At 44.1% G+C, this 22361-nt stretch overlaps 1 protein-coding gene across 8 annotated transcripts; it reads right to left on the bottom strand.

Moving 5' to 3' along the window:
• Positions 1–210: 210 nt before the first annotated feature.
• Positions 211–21807, bottom strand: E2F6 (E2F transcription factor 6). 8 transcript variants are annotated; one of them, XM_064571801.1, is made up of 9 exons: positions 21388–21792; positions 13603–13710; positions 13060–13185; positions 12212–12266; positions 8406–8622; positions 6406–6561; positions 4785–4899; positions 1921–2068; positions 211–1445 (listed from the first exon to the last, which is right to left on the bottom strand). In XM_064571801.1, exons 3-9 carry the CDS (start codon positions 13156–13158, stop codon positions 1396–1398), a joined length of 840 nt encoding a protein of 279 aa, XP_064427871.1. In that variant the 5' UTR covers positions 13159–13185; positions 13603–13710; positions 21388–21792; the 3' UTR covers positions 211–1395. The 8 variants fall into 8 exon arrangements, with proteins under 8 accessions (XP_064427871.1, XP_064427868.1, XP_064427874.1 ...); XM_064571798.1 differs by lacking the exon at positions 13603–13710 and having other exon boundaries at positions 21388–21807; XM_064571804.1 differs by lacking the exon at positions 13060–13185 and having other exon boundaries at positions 8406–8546; positions 21388–21794.
• Between the last annotated feature and the right edge of the window lie 554 nt (positions 21808–22361).

Genomic DNA, 22361 nt, shown 5'->3' with positions numbered 1-22361 from the left:
TGAATCCTAGACGCTCAGTATTTTTCAGTATTTTGTTTTGATTCCTTTTTAAAATCTTTTTTAACATGGCCTTAATTTCAAGTAGCTTCAAATCTCTCTCGGAAAGCAAGAGAAGCTCAAAGTCTGATTCTGAATGATGCTGACGAGAATCCTATGCGGCAGGCAAGCCAAGTATTGTTAGTCCAGCTTTACAATTCACTCACTCACTCGCTGATTTGTTCAAACGTTTATTGAACACTTTTGATGTGCCAGGCCTGGTGCAAGGCCCTGGGTGTAACAATGAGTAAGACAAAGCCCCTCCAGGAGCTCACAGTCTAATGGTAAACTACTGAGTAAACTGAGGCACAGAGTGGTAAATGACTTACCCAGTGAGGTAGAGAGAGCTAGGTACTTGGAAATGTGGGACCAGAGCTGGAGAGAGGGCAGGGTACCACTAACTCATCAAAAGCAAACCCCTTTGATTGAAAAGCAAGGCTGCATACAGAAACGTATTACAAAATCTGCTTGCAAAAAGGTTAAAATAGTTTCCAATTTTCATCATGATTAAATTCATGTCTTGCAATGAATTAAGCCATTACCTGACAGTATTTCTATACTTGTCCCTAAAGCTTTAGGGCATGCCACCAGTCGGCTGAGACACAATAACCCTGTAGGGAGCTTGAAATCAAGAAGTATCAGATTTCAATTTCAGCACTGGGAACCACATTGAAATCCTTTAATTAAATCCATGAACTTTAAATGTATAGCATATTTATGATACTTCTACATGTAGAAGTTTGGAAAAAACTTTCCTCTAACCCCCATTCAGAGGATTCTAATAAGTTATAGATACCACAGAAATTAGAGAATTTGTCTGTTACTTTCCATATATACATTATTTTGGCTGTACAAGGGTGAAAAGTCTGACTTAGACATATTACATAAGTAGCCTAAACATGATACAGATATATACAAAGACATCACATTCAGACGCCCGTGTACACCCATCGAACGTTTAACAGCTAACTGCAGACGTGAACCTGTGTAAGGCAATTTCTTTTGCGGTAATGACACATGATCCTTGAAGGAAAGGGCGCAGTCCGCGAAGCACTGTCCGCTTCAGGCCTGACCTCTGTCTCCGCAATTCTCTTCGCGATGAAGTGAGTTCGGTAGGCAAGATGTCTATCTCACTGACAAAAAGCAGTGAGTAATTATAAAAAGAGTTGTTTTCAAATGCAGAAACCATAATTATCCAGTAATCGAAGTAGTGAACTTCTCGAAGCCACTACCGGCCTTCATACTGTGACAGAACCAGAGTTTCACGGATGATTTATTGCTCTGAGAATCAAATGTGATGCATAATTCATCCACACGGGATGTTCCCCAGGAACTCAGTACGCGAATTCTCAAACGCCATCAGTTGCTCACTTCAAGCAATTCTTCACTTTGTTGCGGAGGATTTTCTTCTGAAAAATAACACCCATGCAAGAGATTCTCCTGAGTGAGGGTCTGAGAGGTAGACGGGCAAACAGAACGTATAACTCGAGTGCTTAAGGAAAAGGCTGAAGACCCCTGGTCACGACACATTGTTATGCTAACGGCCTAAGGCTACCGTAGAGTCTCACAAGAATGAACTGGAACTCAAACGCGCACTGACAGCACCCGCCAGAGGATGGCGACGGGCCTTCTCTGCCCGGACACCACACCAGGTGGCACCACCACGGCATCAAAACTATATGGAATTTAACTCTCAAATTGTTGGAAATAGTCTAAACTGTAGTTACGAATTACCCAGTCATTCTTTAACTCACTTGTTTGTGGCTAGACAGGGTAAAAATATCTGTAAGAGCACAAAAAGGCTACACGTATATATATACACACGCATATATCAAAAACCATTAGAGTCTTACATCTTCCCAATCTCAGACTCGGTATAGTTACCTTTAGCGGGGTGTTCCGGATGTTCGCTTTTAGATGAAGAGGTGCCTGCACCTTCAGACACTTTACTACCTGAGTGGCCCTGCTCCACTTCACATAAATACACATCAATGGGGCCTCGGGTGCTCCTTATATGTACTGTGATGGAGTTCTGGCAAAAGACACATAAAATACCATAAAAAAGACACATCAGGATGAATGCGAGAATTCACTAATGATATTGTTTCACTTGCTAGAACTGCCAAAGTTTCATCTCAAGGGATACTGCTGGAATGTTAAGTTCCTTAAGGTGCCTTTCCTTCTACCACACGTGGGGGAGAATCCCGTACTTGGCCTCCGTCACTCCTGCCCCAGCCACTGGGCCACCGGCCGCCTCACGGCGCTGCCACAGGTCCTCAACCGTCCAGCAGGACTCCAGCGCTGTGACGCGAACACCTCCCAACTCGAGAGCCCCCCTTTCTCTACTCCAGGAGCGGACCCCTTCGAGGAGTCTGTACTTGAGAGTCCAAAACCAGTGTCCGGATGCCAGAGAAATCTCAAACACCCTGAAGTCTCCAACGGTAAGCGTGTGTTTAGACCTTCCGACCGCCGAAGAGATACCGCGTTAACTGAACGGGCCGCTCTCTGTCCGCGGGAAAGAGCCAGGGGATGGGATCCAGACAAAACACACCCCAGAAATGTAAAAAATATTCAGAAGAATTGCACGTAAAGGACTATTAATTAATTATGATTATTCACACCTTTTGGCTTTGGAGCTTTAAATTTACTCAGGATTAAAATACTTTTTTCCTGCAAGATAGCAGGAAGTAGGGTGCTTCTACGGAGAATTATGCTAAATTCTTTGTGTTTGGGGGGCGTGTGTGTGTGTGTGTGTGTGTGTGCGCGCGCGCGCATGTGCACGCCGAAACCTGGGAATGAACCAATTTACGCTAAATTCTTAAGGAACAGTTCAGTTATAAAGGATTCCTCTGTTATTCTGACTGGAAGTGGGCTCAAGTGTCACATGAAGTCTGTTCCCGGCCCTCCCACGCCATGAGGCTGGGCTAGGTACGGACGCGCTCCCTCCGGCCCCACACATCTCACCAGGATCTCACAACAGCACTTGGGGAGATGCAGCTTATCAGAAGGTCTCAAGTCCCTGTGTCCCCTTCTCTGCGGCTTCCTGGGGCCAGACACATAGGTGGGAGAAAGACCATCCACGCTCAGGTCCTAGACCGCCCGGCCTGGTCTGGCTTGAATGGTATAGCTTATAGAACCCAAGACATGTTTCTACACAAGTTCCGTTGCTCAGAACTGGCAGCCAGCTGAGGACTTCCTATTCCGCCAAATGAGAGCTGAGCAGCGTTTCCCGTAAAGGGTGAGACAGCAGACAGTTTTGGCTTCGCCGGCCATACCATCCCTTCACCACTATAGAATTCTGCCAGCACAGAGCGGAAGCAGCCAGACACAATGTCTCAACATACGTGCACGTGGCTGTGTCCCAGCGAGACTATGTATAAAACCCTAGCCAGCCAGACTGGACCTGAGGCCGGTGCGGCCAGGGTCACCCTGGCTCTAGCTTCCCAGATCTCACCCTGCATCTTTGTGGGGGTTGCACACCACTGAATGCAGTGTGCCCCTGTCTACGACTCCCTTACTTACTGCTGAGAATGGCTGCCACAGGGCCCACGTTCATCAGCCTTTAAACTGGACTCTGAGTCTTGAGCATGATCCAAAAGCTCAGCAAAATTCAGCAATTATAGCCTGAAGCGGCTCACGGCACAGGGGAAAAAACCCAAAACCCCATCAGTCACCGCAGCATGGACCATCATGTCCCAAAGTAAGGATGTGTTGAAAGATTAGTGGTTAATTATTAAAAAAAAGTTTAAACATCTCTCAAACGACTCCTATTAAATATAAAAGTTACTTAGGAGACTTGGAATAGATCCAAATCTAAATAGAGTAACGAGGAAACATCACCCATAAGTCACAACTTGAGTGTGACTAGATTAGAAGCTGTCCCTTAACTGATACACTGTCAAGTAACAACATGTGTGCCCACTGGGACAGTGGTCTGCTGGGGATAGGAGGATAGATGAGTGGGGAATATGCTTCACTATGAGGGAGGTGAGTCCCTACAGCAATGCAGAGGACATCAGTATGAGCACCGATGATGGGTCTACCAGGCTGTGAGAACCTGATGATCTGTCTCAAGGGCCACACTCCTTGGTTCTGATTCCATCCCTACCAAGCAACCTTCTGATGACAGTGACCTTTCAATACAAACTTCCCTGCACGGGGGCGTGTGCTAAGCAACTGGCAGCTGGTAAGAATATTCGCGCCCACACAGCAATTTCACTTTCATTTTGAATGTACCACTCAGTGTTCTAGTTTATTCATGAGTCTTTGATGAGTCTGGGTAGAATTAACTCCCCAGAGCCTTCGCTGACACCAGATGTCCTGCTGGAACTTCAAACAACGAGGCCAGTTCTTGGCGATTCCTCGAAGAGGCATTACGGTCTACCGTCGTCGACTACGGTCTAACAGAGGCACTGTGGGACCCGAGAGTACAGTACACTCCCAGTACAATGATTACCCACAGACTCTGAGGCCAAACCATCGGGGCTTGAATTCTGGTTCTGTCACTTACTGTGTGATCATGAGAAAGTTCATCTCTGTGCTTCAGACTCCTCCCTTCAAGAGGATAATAATCATGACTATTTGCTGTGTTACTCGAAATAAGTTAAAGTGTGTAAAGTGCCTCAAGCAATATCAGGCAGGCAGCTAACATGCACGTGATGGTTACTAAGTCATTACGACTGTGACAGCCTAAGCAACTGACCTGCCTCCCTCTTTAAAAAAATCCTTAGAAATGCAGGGATACCTACTTCTCTGGGAGCTGGAACATCCAATCTGGTTTCTGCCGGAGCTTTCACTGCAATAACAATCTGCTCGTGGAAGGCTTGAATGCTATGAATGTCCTGATACGTCACATACGCTAGTGTAAACATCAGTCAAGGGTCTCTAAGCAGAATGCTACGTACTGAGGAGATAATTCCTCTCTTATAATACATGCATACAAGTGTAATGTTAGAATCTCTGTAGTTTTTATGGGATACGAACTCACAATTAAGGAAAGCAATTGGAAAAAATTATTTCATATATGATTATTATTATTTCATCAACAATTCTTAAGATTTTACAAAGTGTTTTACAATATTTATAACTCGAAGCATTCCTTTAAACTCTAGCGTCGTGATTATGACGACAATTTCTGGAGAAAAATATTAATAACACACACAAAACAACTCAGGTGAAGGTGTTTAACTACTCCCTGCCCCCCATTTCCTACTCATTGCTAGATCTTACTATGAGAACCTTTGGGGACAAAATATTCAGTTTTGATAACAACCTCCTACAATACAAGGAGGAAAACATCTGTAAAGAGTGGAAGCAACTTGGAGAATCAGTGTTTCAGGGCCATTGTGTACCCATGGGGTTTCTCGCATCCCAAATTCTTCTCCATCTCACTACGTGAATTTTTTCATCTTGTTTTACTATGTCGCCTGAAATTTTACCAATTATGTGATTTACTGGGTTTCCCCAACATTTTTTGTTTACTTTACAGATTTTTGGGTGGAAGAACAGCATTTACTTTCCTTCCAGTAACTGGACTATGGAAATAGAGGAGTCTGATGCAGAGTGTAAGTCAGTCTGAAGCACGAACCGCTGAGGATCAGTGACTCCTCACAGAGGGGCGACAAGAACGGAGCAGATGGGCCCGGGGGACCCAGGAGACCCAGGAGAAGATCGCCACCAAAGACCAGTCTCCCCTGCTGGTCCCAGAGGTGCAGCCAGCTCCACCAGGCTCTGTGGGCCAGAGCGGCAGTGCAAGTGCCGAATCAATGACAATTTCATTCTGTTTTCAGAAATAAACTCCAGTTAACAAATTAGGGAAAACCTGCATTTCACAAACGCCAACAGATGTTACTATCTTTACAGCATTCTGACTAAAAAAACAAACAAGAATGGGCCACTGTTTTTATTTTAAATGCAAACATGGATGTTGGTACATGGTCACGAGGCAGCATTTAACCTGAACAAACAGCATACAAACGAGCAAAAGGCATTTATTTGTGTATGTCTGAGGCTACACAATTAAACCTTTACTTGCTTTTAAAACTTCTAAAGATCTGATTTTGTATTTTGAATATATTAATTAAATCCCCAAGCTGACCCTACTATTTAAAATAACCTGCCTTGGAAGGAGAAATTTTTTTAAAAAAAAGGACAGCGTTAACAAACAGGGTTGCTGGAGAGGAGGTGGGTGGGGGGAATGGAGAAATTGGGGGATGGGCATTAAGGAGGCACTTGGTATAATGAGCACTGGGTATTGAATGCAACTGATGAATCACTAAATTCTACCTCTGAAACCAATGATACAGTGTAAGTTAATTAAATTGAATTTAAATAAAACATTAAAAAAAAAAGGACAGAGTTAAAGGATATCTTTCATTTTCTTTGTCATCTGTTAACTCAAACAACTGCTGAGCACAATCCTTAATTAACTCATCCAAAGCATCTTCCATTGCCGATAAGTCAGAAAGTTCCTCCTGCAGCTTCTTCTGTTGGGGCACTACTCCAAAATTGCTAAGATCAGATCCTCTTTAAAAGAAAGGTAGTTGGGAAAAAAACAAAAAAACTCACCATCAGTAACATCCAGATTACAGAGAATACAAGTTAGATTACTGGAACTTCTCCAAATGTTAACACCAGGTATTTCACAAACTGACAGACAAAACTAGGTACTTGAACGTCACCCGTGACCTCCTTTTATTCTAGACAACCATTATTCTTCCTATATATAAACTGGTTTTTGTCCCCATTTCTAGTCTCTTACAGAGAGATTAAAGAAACCCAACAAACCATTATAAATCTATGGAAAGTAATAGTAATAAGGAAAGCTGATGGAGGTCATTGAGCACAGACCAAGAGTCAATAATACCGTTTAAGTCTCAGCTCTACTACTTATAGCAGGACTTTTAATAAGTTATAATCTTTTAGTCCCCTATGAAAAACAAGGAGTACAGACTGAAATGGTAGTTCTTCTGCTAAAATTCTGAGTATTTTTCCCCTCATGTGCATATAATACTTGGTTCTATCTGAATGTAATGATTATATTCAATATTCTTAAAAGATATACTTTCTCTAGTTACTACTACCTACCATATCATATTGGTATGATATGACCCAAGCCACTGATATTTCTTCTTCTTCTTTATGGAAAATAAAGATGAAAAAGGCTGTGGCCCCTTTACCTTTGGTTTACTAGTTTTCAATCTGATTCCAATTAGTGATTCAGAATGCAATCTGATATTAACCCTGAAAGTGTTATTTAATGTTATTTAGCAAACATGTCCAGATTAGAATTTAATCTGCATTTCTGTACTATTGAAAAAAATAACTTCCTTTAAGAACCACTTTGCCCTAACAGCAAAGTTCATTATTTAGAGCCATTTCATGATCTTTGTTGGTAGATTTTTCATTTGCCTGAAATGTATTTATATGTACTTACACGATGGAATTGTTTCTTACTGATCCACAGTATTTGCTTATTGTAATTAATAGCTTTCTTCTTATGCACATGTGCATGCACACATCTGTATGTATAACTACATCTATATCATAAGGTCTTTCTTCCATGATTCTCCCTAATCAAATATGAAGTCTTTAGCAATTGACTTTTTTTTTTTTGAGAGTGAGTGAGTGAGAGCATATGCACAAGTGGGCAGGTGGGGAGAGGGGGAGAGAGAATCTTAAGCAGGCTTCCACGCTCAGTGCAGAGCTTGATTTCAGAACCCTGAGATCATGATCTGAGCCAAAATTAAGAGTTGGACACTTAAATGATGAGCCACCTAGGCGCCCCTAGCCAACTGCCTTTTAGACATTGTCTAATGATTGTTTTTTACATTCAGGACAGTGTGTGATCCATAGCCTATCTGACTCATAACCACCTGGGGTAGTTAAGAACGTAGATTAGATTCCTGCCTTTGCCCCAGAACAAATGAATTACAATCCCTGGGGCGGGACGCTTCTAAGTGTTTATTACATTACACTGTTTTACAGCCTCAACTAATTTCCTCCTGATATCAACAATCATTTGGAAAAAAAAAAAAAAATCTCCTAAATAATCAGACATCCCCTTCTTATGATCTTGAAAAACAAAACTCTTAAAACTAATCATTATTCCATTCAACTTTTCCGTAATATCAGAATGATACTCTAGGTCTATGCCTTTTATTTAGTCCTAAGTAGGAAAAAAATACGTACCTTGTGGGACAATGTGAGAAATTTTTATAGAATCCTTTCCTAACAAGAAGCCATCTCTTACTTTGTTTTGTCCTATCAAAACACTGCTAATATCTAGTGTTTCAAGCATGGTATTGTCACCTAATGAGAAGGGGGAAGAAAAAAAGAGAAAAGCCAGGAAAAGTTCAAAACCAACTCACATCCATCGAATATGGTTCTTAGACTTTTTTTCAACCAGATCGATTCCATCTAAAACATTGGTGATGTCATACACTCTTCGTTTCCGCACTCCCAGTTTTGTGGCGACCTTGTTTAAGTCGAGAATACCCCCAGGAGCAGATCTGACAAGATCCATAAATTTTCGAGTTAAATAAACCAGAGATACATCAAAACGAGGTCTCTTCACTTTTAGAGCTTCTGGGAAACAAAACAAACAAATTCATAAAATTCTCAATAGCACTTCTTTCTCAGCTCACTAAAAAAAGTAATTTATTTCCTCAGTAAGCACAGACCCCTACAGAAATTCTACACACTGAACACATCATAGCTAATTTTTATGAAATACATTTCTCACACTGGATAAAAAGGTATCAGCCTAACTCAGGTAAACAAAGGTTTTAGTCTCAGAGGAGGATTTGAAATATGCAGCCATGTCCCCTGGACATGGGAATTTGGAGGAGTCTGTGGCATCTTATCAAACATAAAGTAGAGAGTTTGCATTTCTACCCCCACCACTCTCAGGAATAGGATTAGAAACAGTTTTTAAAATTAAATTTCTTATTTGGTCTTCAAGTTAAGGAATTCTTTGTAAAGCAAAGGCAGAGACTTGGCTTTTTCTTTTTAACACTTAAACTGTTCCTACACGTGTCATAGTGTAACCCTGATGGAAGTTTCTCAAAGAGCTCAAATTAGTCTTCTATTAAAGTATTAGGACATATCTTGAGGAAAAGTGGCATCTCTATTTTTTTAAATATTCATTAGCCTATATTAAGAGATAAGCAAACGAAGGGGGAAGATCTCTTTAATTCCCTCCCTCCTTCCCCCGCTCTGATGATTTTAGTTTTTCATACACACCCTGCCCCCACAGCACACAGACACACCCAAGTGTCAATATGTAAATGTAACTTTTAAAAACAAAAATAACAAACTATTATTAATAAACTGCTTTAACTCAACATTGTGAACATCCTCACTTGGCAACAAATGTATTTCAATGTTATTCTATTTTTTTTTCAAGTTTTTTTTATTCATTTATCTGACAGAGAGAGACACAGCAAGAGAGGGAACACAAGCAGGGGGAGTGGGAGAGGGAGAAGCAGGCTTCCCGCTGAGCAGGGAGCCCGTTGTGGGGCCCGATCCCAGGACCCTGGGATCATGACCTGAGCCGAAGGCAGACGCTTAACGACTGAGCCACTCAGGCGCCCCCAACATTATTCTTAACGGCTGCATAATATTTAACTGCATGGAATATTTGCTAAACTTACCCCAATACTGGAAATTCTGACTGTCTCCAACTTTGCTATTTTGCCCGATACTTCAGTAAATCTCCCTATAGCTAAAATTTTGTGTGCATCTTTGTTTCCTTTAGTTAAGTCCCCCGATTTGGAATTGACGGGTAAAAGGGTATTTTAGGGAATGTCTGTCCCGCTAAACCTGCTATCCAGGTGGGGGGTTCTATCAACTTTACACAGTGTTATGTGTGAGGGGCTCGGCTCACGCACTTGCCTGAACCAAGTATTAGCGTTCCTTTCATCTTTCCCAACTTGATATTAAAGACAAGTTCTTACGGTTTTGTGCAGAATAAGTATTTTACAAATAACCCAGGTGTCCTTTGGGTGTGGAGTATCTGAGCTCTCTTTTTTCTACTTTGACAGCATATGGCCGTGAGTATGCTTCAAAAGAAATACTCATCCTGTCTTCGATCAGGAAATCCCCGTATCCAGAACCTCTAAAACGTCATTCAGTTTAAAGCCCAGTGGTGGCTACTCCAAGAACACAAGTGTGTATTTTATAATACACATGTCTTCTCTGTGGAGACCACTCCTACACTTACGATTAAACAGGAATAAATAGGAATTAAAATGGGGTTTAGGGGCGCCTGGGTGGCTCAGTTGGTTAAGCGACTGCCTTCGACTCAGGTCATGATCCTGGAGTCCCGGGATCGAGTCCCACATCGGGCTCCCTGCTCAGCAGGGGGTCTGCTTCTCCCTCTGACCCTCCCCCCTCTCATGTGCTCTCTCTCTCTCTGTCTCAAATAAATAAATAAAATCTTTAAAAAAATAAATAAATAAAATAAAATAAAATGGGGTTTAATTAGAAGAAAGTCACCATTTTACAAAAAGCCTTGGCAGACTACAACAGAGAAATCCTAACGTGAAAAAGCATACATCTAATCACCCTAATTGCTAACACGACAGGGTCTTATAAGCTCAGGGTTAAGTATATTCCCACCACGTCAGTCACTTTAGAAAGTGACTTTAGAAAGATATTAACTGAAAACCTGTAACCTGAGAGTTGTTGATGGAATACAAACATGATTCAAAAGGTTTTCAAACTAAAGATGTTCCTTAGTCTAGTAAGGAACTCTATCACAATGTCCTGAGGTCAGTGCCAAGCGAGGCATCCAAGGTCCCCGAGAAGAGGAGCTGAAACCTGACTGGAGCGGGAGTAAGGAAATCTTCCTGAAGGGGGTGAGCAGGCAGAGGACAGAAAGGTAGAGAGGAAGCTCTTCTCCCCTCTGACGGAGGGCAAGGGGCTTAATGAGACAGAGCTGTGGTTGAGAATGGGTAGATTCAGGGAACCCACCGATGGTAGGGATGGTGAGGGCAGCAGATGAAGACCAGGCTGCCCAGTGGAGCTGGAATGACCTAGAAGGGCCCTGTCTTTCTGCCCAGCTGTTCTCTACTGCCTTGTTTCTTTTAAGGAAATGAGGTGGCTTATAAATTTAATACAAATAAGTAAAACCAAATAAATGAGGAGTCAGGGTTTTCTCTATTCATAATAGAACACTGTGGAAGAATTCCAGGTTGCATGAGATCCCAATCCCAGTTCTGTGTTAGGAAAATCCCCCTGGCGGCACAGTGGAAGAGCCTAAAAGCAGACAACCTATTGAGGAGGCCGTCCCGCCATGTCAGCTAGGGAGGGAGGGAGGACCCACACTGCAAGCAGCAGTCTAACCCAGTGGTTAAGACGAGGGGCTCGAGTCCAAGGTGTGGGGGGTGAATCCTGACTGAGGCCTCAGTTTACTCAGCTATAAAAAATGAGTAATAATCCACACTTGTATTTTAAAGGGTTGTTGCGATAACGCATGCAAAGAGCCTGACGCAGCTCGCACTGTACAAGCTCAGCGTGTGTTAGACGATACTGTAAGGTGGCGGGGACGGTCAGACGAGGGACACACTTCCAACGTAAAACTGACCAAACCTGGGCACCAGCTATGGGTGAGGCTGTGGCAGGGGCTGAGGAGAAATTAAGGGCTGATATTAAGATCTACATGTGGGACCTATGCACAGTCCATTCCTTATGGTTAGGACCTAATTAAGGGGAAGTTAGGGGTGGGGCTATCTATGGTAACAATTTCCAGAAGGATGGGAACCAGAGCAACTGGTACTCCCATCTCCTTTCGATGACTCTGCACGCTGGTCCATGGCAGGAATGGGACAGAGCAAACGGAATCAAAGGAAAACTTGAGGCCAAAGACAGTTCTCCTGCCTGTTGTCGAGGGCCTTCAATTCTGCTGACAATACTGCTCTCACAGAATTTCGAGAAAATATCCTTAAACACAGACCATCCCATTTTAAAAATGATTTCTAAAAGCAACAAAGAATAAACTGGCATTTGTGCACATCATTCAGCCCACAATCTCAGGAGTTTTTGCTGAAAGTCAGTGTACGAATAATATATTTTACTTAAGTTTCTCATCAACTTATGTACATTTAAAATAAATCGTTTAAATCATATGAAGTTCAAACTACAAAACCTAAAACATATTTCAGGATCAACTTACTTCTCATGGACACATACTGTACATTATCTTCTAAATTAATCCTTATTTTTGATGGCTAGAAAAGAGAAAATACAAAAACTTAAATTAGTAATTTAAAGACAACAATGCAAAATGAGCAAAAGCAAATGAACAGCATCTCCTGGATAATATAAGGGCTTTTTTTTCACCGTGGGGTAATAATGGGTTGTGAGAAAAGCAGCCCTTCCTCCATACTGGACCCACCCCAACTGTGCTCACAACCGACAGTGCTCATAGAGTAATGTTTCTAACGGTGCACAGGCCTCCATGAGTATGGATGGAGCAGTTACAGAAGGGATGGGGGAGAAATACAAATGAGAAGTTACTACTGAATAGACACTAACCATCCCTATCAGATACTGAGGATAAAAAGGAATACAAAGATGATTGGGAAACAGTCTCTGACTCTGGAAAGCTCAGCAGAGGTAGAAGACAGGTCTAAAGTGGCAAATGCTCATCGCTTCTATTTAAGTGTAAGTGGCTCCTAAAAATTTGCTCATCAGTTTTCACAGGTGGCCATGCATTCCCATTATAATTAATGGGAAAACAGCAGCATTTCTGATAATGGAAAATAATGCATACTACCTAACTAGAAACTTTCGTATTAGATTAATTAAAAAACTTCTTTTAAATTCTTCAAATAACCAGGAAATGAGTAGCAGCTCCACTCCCAATGTTCACCATCTTATCAGGTATTTAGATGCTATGAAAGTTTACATAAACTGGTAGTAAAACATCTGTAATACATTTAAAAATCTTTTTTGCAAAAAATAAATAAAACCTTTAGATAAAGCCAGGTAAACAGAACCTTATATTAGCCGCATGCTTACACAGCAAAGCACAACGATGACAGGTGCCTCCAGACAGGCTGTGATCAGGTTCAGCTCTTGCCTCAGTGAAAAAACTGGCCCCGAAACTGGCTGTAGCATTGGGACCGGTGAATTCCATAAAGTGCTCTAAGAGAAGAATGGGCAGGAATACTATGGATACACCCAGAAAGGGATATCACAGAAGGATTCACAGGGAAGGGGATCCCCAGCCGAGCCTTGAAGGACAAGCCAGATTTTGCCCGAACCCGTGGGAGCTTCAAGAGGGAAAAGAGAGGATTTCTAGTGCAGGAAATGCAACAAACAAAGGTATGAAAATATAAATGGCATGGTACCTCTTGAAGACCCACCTGTGTGGTCAGTGCAAGACTAACATGACATCGAAGTTGGAAAGGCATGCTGAACCATACTCAACATAGACCATGGAAGTCATGCTAAGGAGTGTGGACTTCATGTCCTAACCACTGGAGAATCACCACAGATTTCTGAACAAGAATATGACATACCCAAGCTCATGGTTTAGGAATATAAGTATGGTACCCGTACAGCAAAAGGACTGGGGGATGGGGAAGTCTAAAGGCAAGGTGAGCAGTTCAGAAGCTCTTTGTTTATCTTGGTGTCAGCAAATCCTTGGCACAATGATTTCCGTATCACCTATGAAAAAATTATAGCATCTATTAGCAAGTTAACTAACTTGATATGGAATAATTCTACTGAAATAGAATTAGCAACTTAGTTGTTAGAACGTAAAGGACAACGCAGACCTGCTGGGGTGTGCAAAACCTGAGTCGGGAAGGCCTGTCTTGGGGGCAGGGACTACGCCCGATGAGCTCTCCGAGCAACAGCGTTGACAATAGCAACCTGCAAACACGGGACCCGCCAGTGAACCACTAAAGGGCAGTCCTCTTAAAGTCAGACACAGATGAATGTGACCACCGGTCATTGCTATTTCTATATTTACCCCTTCTGCTAAAATTGGAGGAGACAGAGTTTACTATAGAAAGATTGTTAAATGAGAAAGAATCCATCCTCGGCACACTGATTTGAAACATAGACAAATATCCTAAATTGTTATAATGTTCCTTAAAAAAGTACACAGGAAGGGTTAATATAGCAGGGCTCATAGGTGCCTTGCCGCAAAAAGACTTCTGGTTCTTAATTTAGAGTAGCAGGGCCAAGTCCTACATACAGGCACTTAATGGTATCCTAATAGGCCGCCTCACTATCTCCTCGCCGCACATTCCAGAAGGGCAGCTTTTCTGCTCTGTACTCCCCTTTCTTGTCCTCTTATCCAGACTGCTGCCATTCGCAGGTTGGCACAGGGATGATACCTCAATCAGGCATGACAACAGGAGCAAGGACAACTTGCTTTTCCACACACTCTGCCATAAATGTGGCTGCACTGCCTGCTGTCTACACCGAGAGCTGTGGGAAAGCAGAGTCCAATGGCAACCCCCCCCCCTTTTTTTTAAACCTTTTGACTATGAAAACACAATCTCTTTAGCTTGGAGGAATCACAACAGTATTGTGGCCTCTCCGGGGCAGACATCCCAGTACGTATAAATCCTACAGGTGAACAATACTGGAGATTTCCAAAGTGTCCACAGTAATGACACATTCATCTCCTTTACATTCAAAATAGTTCTTGGCTTAAGACTGGGGTTCAGGACTACCAGCTACCTGACTTCTTAGACACTGAGAGATCTGGGCCTTTATCTGTAACAGAATGTGTTGATATAATTTTATTGCCCGTTTTCCAAGCTACTGTGAAGATTAAAAAAGGAACTGTGTTAATTGTAAAATTCTATGCAACCGTAATAAGAGACTATTATCATTTTGCGTTTTGAACCAGAACAGCGTCTGGCACATTCAAGCACTTGGTAAATATTTGTTAACATGTGAAGCTGAAATAGTACCTTGTCACAGATAACTTCAACTGGTAAGTAACTCAGAACTCTGAAACAATGAGTAGTTAAGACACAAGGACACAGGGTGAAGACCCCCTCTTGTGTACACCATGAATCAGATCCCTGAGAGATTATCAAGCATCATTTTCTGTGTTCTAATACAACATTCATCATCTGGCTAGATCAGCCTGACACCTGGCAAGCCTTTCCAGCTACTCTAACTTTGGTAAGGCATTTAACAAGTAGGCCAGGAGCCTTTCTGGAAGTAGAAAGGACTAGATAGGACTCCTTTCGAAGTGGCTTTAAAATCAGAATAAATGGGGGCGCCTGGGTGGTTTGATGGGTTAAGCATCTGCCTTCCGCTCAGGTTATGATCTCAGGGTCCTGGGATGGAGCCTCGCATCGGGCTCCCTGCTCAGCGGGAGTCTGCTTCTCCCTCTGCCTGCCGCCCCACCCACTGTGCGTGCTCTCTCTCTCAAATGAATAAAATCTTAAAAGAAAAAATCAGAATAAATGTTTCCTCACAGAAAAGTTAGTAAGCTATTAAAAAAAAAAAAAAAAAAAAGCAAATGAAATGCCATGCCACCCCTGCACTTGGACGCAAATTATTTAGGTCCCTCAGATCAGAGCAGTGCACCTCGCCCCTGGAGGGAGGCCAATGAGGCTCTTCACTCTTGTATGGACATCCCCCCCACCCTGGGTATGAACCCAGAAGCAGACACAGGAGCTGGAATAGACAGAGCTCCCACTCAAGTGGAGGGGCCTTGCCCCTCTCAAAAGGAGACGATTGTGTAAGCTCCTCTCAGGGATACCCATTTTCTTTTTATTTTGAAATAATCTCAGCCTTCATCGAAGGTACAGAAGTAGCACTAAGAGTTGCTATATACCCTTCATCCAAATCCCCCATATGTTAATGTTTTACTACATTTCCTTTATCTTTTTTTTTTTAAAGATTTATTTATTTGACAGAGAGACACAGCGAGAGAGGGAACACAAGCAAGGGAAGTGAGAGGAAGAAGCAGGCTTCCCGCGGAGCAGGGAGCCCGATGCGGGGCTCGATCCCAGGACCCCAGGATCACGACCTGAGCCGAAGGCAGACACTTAATGACTGAGCCACCTAGGTGCCCCTCATTTTTTTCTCTATACACACACAACTTTTTTCCTTGAATCACTTGAGGGTAAACTGCTGACCCTAAGTAACTCACTGTGTACCTCAAGGATATTCTCCTATACAACCACTGGATAATTACCAAAATGTCTGTTTGAACTTAGCAGTTTTGAAAGAAACTATCAGCAGAAACCTGGACTTTGAGGGCACTCCAGTGAAGGTTCAAAAGGAAGACAGGATCATGCTACTACAAAGCAGAAGAAGGGAGATGTCTATTATGCTAGGACAGAATGCTCAGCAACACCATCAACTGCAGTTATGTGGGAAGCTGACAGTAATGGCCCAGGTAACCTGAGATTTCCACACAAAGTGTTGACTGTGGCACCTGGTTTCTCCCTGCAGCCTACAGTAAAATGTGTGAGAGAGAAATCGAGAAAGGGATTGTTAAACAAAAAGGAGCCAGGACTTAAAGGCTTTAAAAATTCCCAGCCTTGGGGCGCCTGGGTGGCTCAGTCAGTTAAGCGTCTGCCTTCGGCTCAGGTCATGATCCCAGAGTCCCAGGATCGATCCCTGAATTGGGCTCCTCATTCAGCGGGGAGTCTGCTTCTCCCTCTGCCCCTCTGCTCTCTCTCAAATAAATTAAAATCTTAAAAAAAAAAAAAATTCCCAGCCTCTCCAGAAGCTCAAATTAAGAAATGACACCTAAGAAAGACCAAATCAAAGGCATAATCTAAAGATGAAGGTGAAGGGCACCTGGGTGACTCAGTCAGTTAAGCGTCCGGCTAAGCGTCCGGCTCTTGATTTCAGCTCAGGTCATGATCGCAGGGCCGTGAGATAGAACCCTAAGTCGGGCTCTGTGCTGAGTGTGGAGCCTGCTTGAGATTCTCTCTCCCTCTGCCCCTCCCCCACCTTTTCCAAAAATAACATAAAAATTGAAAAAAAAATTAAGATGACGGTGACGGTGTGACTGTACAACTTTTGGGTAAGACCTCAGGTGGATCAAAGATGGTGCCTCAGAGTGCTATGCGGTCATGCAAAAGGCCTTGAGAGATGAAGGACGAGCCCCACAGATCCTCTAAATCGAGGCCAGGGCCTCTACGAAGCTCCGGGGCACTGTCCATCAGCCTTTCCAGCAGGAGCCCAAGGTGCAGAAGGGTTCATCCAGAAGAAAGGCGGGATGTTTGTCTGCTGAGTGAACCACAACAGGATCCACAGAAGGTCCACACAGTTTCTGAGAGAATCGTATCAGCAAAAACACTGTCAGCTTGGATGAAAAGGGACACTGTTTAAATTGAAAAGACGTTACTCAACACCCAAAATTCTATTGCCAGTAAGCAGGCTGATAAAATTCCTCGGCCTCAAATAGGGACTACCTCTCATGAGGAAGAAAGGAAGACAGACAGTGGAACCAACAGCCCGGAGGGTAGAGCTGGGAGCACAGAGACTTGTTCCCTGGGACCTAACCGAGAAATTTCTAACACATAGCAAGCTGATTTTCAGAAGTGCTCTGGACCGGTTACTCCCCTGTGACTCCCATCTCCTCCTTTAGAAACAGGAATGCCTATAGCAGGTACCCTGTCTGTCCCACTAGTGTATGCTGGCTGAGCTGGGGCCGGGGGAGGGGGGGGTCTTCTAATGGTCTTTTAAGTTTCATGGCCTAAAGATCTGTAGGGGCTGGACTGGGCTGTATCTGAGGAGCCTGGATTCTTATTTTATTCTCTAAGTATAAAATCTGTTAGTTTGAGGCTCAGATTGTCCCAGATTAGGCCAATGGGAGCCTTTTCAAAGTGGTGCCTGTGCAGGACACTTATTTTTGACCTTTTCAGCATCTTGAGGATGGCAGTCCTCCAACTTCTATGGGACTAAGCTGCCGGGGCGCCGGCACGGACGCCACTGCTTCTAGAGCTGACGACCCACCACTGGGGGGAGCTGTCACCGTCCCCGTTCCTCTGGAGGAGTCTCACTGAGAGGTTACTCTGGTAATTTCCCTGAGGGATGCCAAGGGAGAGCTCAGGAGTAGTCAAACCTCAAGAATGGACTACCTAAGAACTTTCCCTTTCAACCCTCCAACTGGTTCTGTGCCCCCACTGGTTCAGGCTTGATACTAGCCTGTTTGTATCTCAGCTGGGGAATGAATGGAGAAGGCAGAGGCTGCCAAGCTGAAAATCAGCAGGACCATCTCGATGCACACAAGCTCTCAGGAGCCAGCAGCTCCTGACAGGCAAGTCAGCACAATGGAAGCCATTTTACTACTGCTCCGTTTCCCACATCTGAAGACTGCAGAGTAATTTATAATTTGAGATCTCAAAGGACGAAAGGAGAGAACACGAGGTCAGTTTTAGGGACTAAAATCTTAAGCACTGCCTCTATGTTGGTTAAACACTCTTCTATACAGATGTCTCTTTGTACTGCTTGCCTATTTTGGGGAGTCATATTCCTTTAAGAGCCCTTTGGAAATATACCTTTGTCCAAGGTGTTTGCATTCTCCTCACTCATTCAGATTTTCCTCATTTTTCAATGTGCAGACTGAGTTCCACCTCCAACTAACACCACTTTCTCCCTTCTCTAAATTCCACAGTTTTCAAGCCATTTACCTGCGGAACATCAAACACTCAGCCAGATACATGACTAAGCTTTGCACAGCAACACACTTTGCTAAATATCCAGTCACTAGCCAATAAAAACACCGAGAGAGCTGTTTAAATCACCATTTTACAAGCAGGAAAATAAACACACATTCGAACATGTAAGAGTACATACTTCGGTCATCCAGTAACTATGTACCAAATGTTTTTGTGAGAGGCACCAAACCACTGCAGATATAACAACGAAATGGACAGAGTCACTGCACTCAGGGACCTAAGAGACACACTGCAGACAGGATAAGCACAGGGTGCTTTAGGAGCACAAAAGGAGTGCCTAACCTAGTCTTGATATGTCAGATGTCAGAGAAGGCTTCAGACAAGGGACCTATACATCCAGACCTGAAAACCAGGGGAGGTAACAAGGAAATGTGTGCTTTTTAAAAAAAAGGCTTTCTGGGCGCCTGGGTGGCTCAGACGGTTAAGCGTCTGCCTTCGGCTCAGGTCATGATCCCAGGGTCCTGGGATCGAGTCCCGCATCGGGCTCCCTGCTCCTTGGGAGCCTGCTTCTCCCTCTGCTTCTCTCTCTCTCTCTCTCTCTGTCTCTCATGAATAAATAAATAAAATCTTTAAAAAAAAAAAAAGGCTTTCTGGGTAGGTGGAGTATGAATATGTAGGGTCCAAAAGAATATGGAAATGTGGAAATCTAGCAACTATAAGCAGGTCAAAAAAGATAAATCCAGGAACCTGACTATATTAAGAAGTTTCTACTCTATTCTGAAAGCACTAGGGAACTGCGATAGATTCTTTAAGCCAAATGACATGGTCAGAAATATGCTTTAAAAAGACCACGATAGTTACTACGTGAAGAATATCTAGAAGTCTGGGGGCAAGACCAGAAGCAGGAAAACATTGCAACAATCTGAGAGTTAGATGGTTAGAAGTGCCAAGTATTGGTGATTACTTTTAATTAGATTGGGAGGACAGAGGGCGTCAGTTTGGAAAAGAGAAAAGGCAAGGATGATGCCTAAGAGACCAGCTTGGGCAATATGGTGGGTGGGTGCCACTTATAAAGATAAGAGCTAGCAAAGCTGTTGCCTGCTTCGGCAAGAAGATAATGAATTCAATTATGCATAGGAGTTTGAAATCTAAGTAGAGACATCAGTAGACAGTTGGAAGGCTCTGAGCTGGATTTATAGATCTAGGAGTTATTATGACATGGCAACTGAAACGGCCAAAATAGGTAAGAATATCTAAGACTTCAAGGGATGTGTGTATCTTCTGATATTAAATGCAAAATTAAGTGGTTTTTCCACAGTTGAGAGTTCAGGGCTTTTATCAAATCCTCAAAGATGAAGACTACCAATATAGATGGTTACCAATGAAGATGGTATCAGAAGTCCTAGGAGTGGTGAATGACGTCCCACATGAAGAATGTGTAGAAAGAGTAGAAGAAAACCCCAAAAAACACCAACATGTAAGGAATGCAAAGAGAGCAGTTTGCAAAGGAGCACAAGGAGAGACCAAATGGAGCACTAAGAGTATGTATGGCCAAAGAAGCCATTCAAAGGTGAGTTTCCAACAAAATAAAGTGGTCAGTCGTGTGGAAACCAGAGACAAGGGGTGAAACATCTGATGGAACTAACAAGGTTGTTGGCGGAACTTGGTTAGAAGAGTCTTAGGGCTGTGCTGAGGGCAGAGGTCCCCCCCCACACCCCGCCGTGGTAATGACAATGGACACCGTGAATGCAAACAATTTTCTGGAAAAGTCTGGAGGAAGAAATACAAATGACGGGGTTATCTAGAATTAAGGGAAGGCTCTTTTAAGATGAGGAAATATTTAGGATGCAGTTTAAGTAGTCAAGAATTTATCATCAGGGGTCAGACATTGTGAGGTTAAATCCAGGCTTTTCCAGGTAGTACCTAAGCACTGGCAAGCCACTTAACATTTCCAAATCTATTTTGGCAAATGGAGAACAAGAATAATAAGCTCGCAGGACTGCTACGAGGAATTAAAGGAGATTATGCTCATAAATTATTTTTGAGCACTGAAACACCATGATGATTGGGCGTATTAACTTCAGCAAATGTTTCCTTATCATGGGAAGAAACCAGGAGAAAAGTTGAAAATACGGGGAGAAATGGAAAAACGTTGCATTCATCAACGCCTCTGAGAACCAAGGTTCTCTTGCACCTAGTCTAAAACAAGAATAGAGGAAATTAACCTTGGGCAGGGCGGGAGCGCGATCTTAAATTGCTGAACTGGCAGCTGTGGGGTGGGAAAAGTAGCGTAGGGTTTCAAATGGCTACAGTCAAGAGAATGGGAAAGGAGGATGAAGACAAACAAATAACTCGCAGAGATACAGCGAGGGTCCAGCGGAGGTAGAAAAAAGAGAAGTTGGGCAATTTTCTCCAACAGTGCTCCCTAGCCCTAGGTAAAAGCCAGTAAGACTGACAACACATTTGGGAGCAAGTGTTGGAAGAGGAAGGCGAGAGAGTTTTTAGTGAAAGACCGACCGGCTTGGTTCAGAGCACAGGATGGGCAGCTGTAGAGTCCGGGAGACGGGGTGCTCCCACCGCGAACCCGGCCCAGGGGGAACTCACGACCCAGAGAGCGGTGGCTCCGGCTCCCAGCGAACGAGAAGAGGCGGCTGGGCCTGAGACCCGCCCCCGCGCCACCCCGCGCAGCGCCGGGCCCCGGGCGCTCCCCGCACAGGCCATCCCCGGGGCTTACCAGCAGGCCCTCCACATTGATGGGGTCGCGGCACCGGCGGCGCACCGTCTCCTCCGCCGGGTCCACCAGCAGGCTGGGCAGTTTCCGCGCCGGCCGCTGCTGACTCATGCTGCCCAGCCGGCCGTCCCTCGCCTCGCACCCCGCGAGCTCTCCCGCCTTCTCCAGCTCCGGCCGTGTGCCGCCCCCAGTGCGCCGGGTCCCGGGGGCCGAGCACGAAGCGGGCCCGCGGCCTGCTCGGAGGCGCCGCTGCCTAGGCAGGCCCGCGAACGGACGCGCCACCGCCCCACGATCTCGGGAGCTACAACGCCGACGGGAGAACAGGGTGACCCACGGCTCTCAGGACTCCAAGCCCGCCATCTTCCCGCATGCGCAGTGCGCCGCCCCCAGTGCGCATGCCCGCCGCTGCCGGAGCGCTCCCACGCACTAACCCTCTCCCGGCGGCCGGAGCCCGGGAAAGCCCGGACGCGAAATCCACGGAGAGGATGGCAGCGGAGAGGAAGAGGTGGAGCAGGAATTTCAGAAGAAAGGAACGGGGCCAGAGAAAAAGAGGCAGTGGTTGGGGGCGGGCGGGGGTGGGGAATGCAATTGTCAACACTGATTATTGAAACTTCTGAGCGCGCGGATGTTGATTAACTTTGAGCTCCCTCCACACACCGCAGGCGTTTGCCCGGTGTTGATGCTTAGTAAATGTTGGTAATCAAACCGTTGTGCAATTGTTTACTTATAGGCTTCTTTCTTTCTGTTTCTTTTTTCTTTCTTTCATCTGATGAATAAATTATTGATTATCTGCTGTGCCAGGTATCGTGGTGGGTACAGGAGATACTCATTGGAATTTGGCACAGACTCAATCTCAAAATTCCAATTGAGGAAACAGAAAAATAAACTGAACGTTTAAAGCTGGAGCCAGAAAGTGTGTTTTCAAATCCTGGCTTCTCTCTCTCCTTATCAAGTTTACAAGACCTTAAGCAAGTTAC

Source organism: Mirounga angustirostris, unplaced genomic scaffold, assembly GCF_029215605.1.
Source record: "Mirounga angustirostris isolate CCGP_5_RB_7025 unplaced genomic scaffold, mMirAng1.0.hap1 SCAF_10, whole genome shotgun sequence".
NCBI classification, from domain to species: domain Eukaryota; kingdom Metazoa; phylum Chordata; class Mammalia; order Carnivora; family Phocidae; genus Mirounga; species Mirounga angustirostris.
Note: the sequence above shows the minus strand (reverse complement) of the source record. Positions and strands in the feature narration are given on the sequence as shown.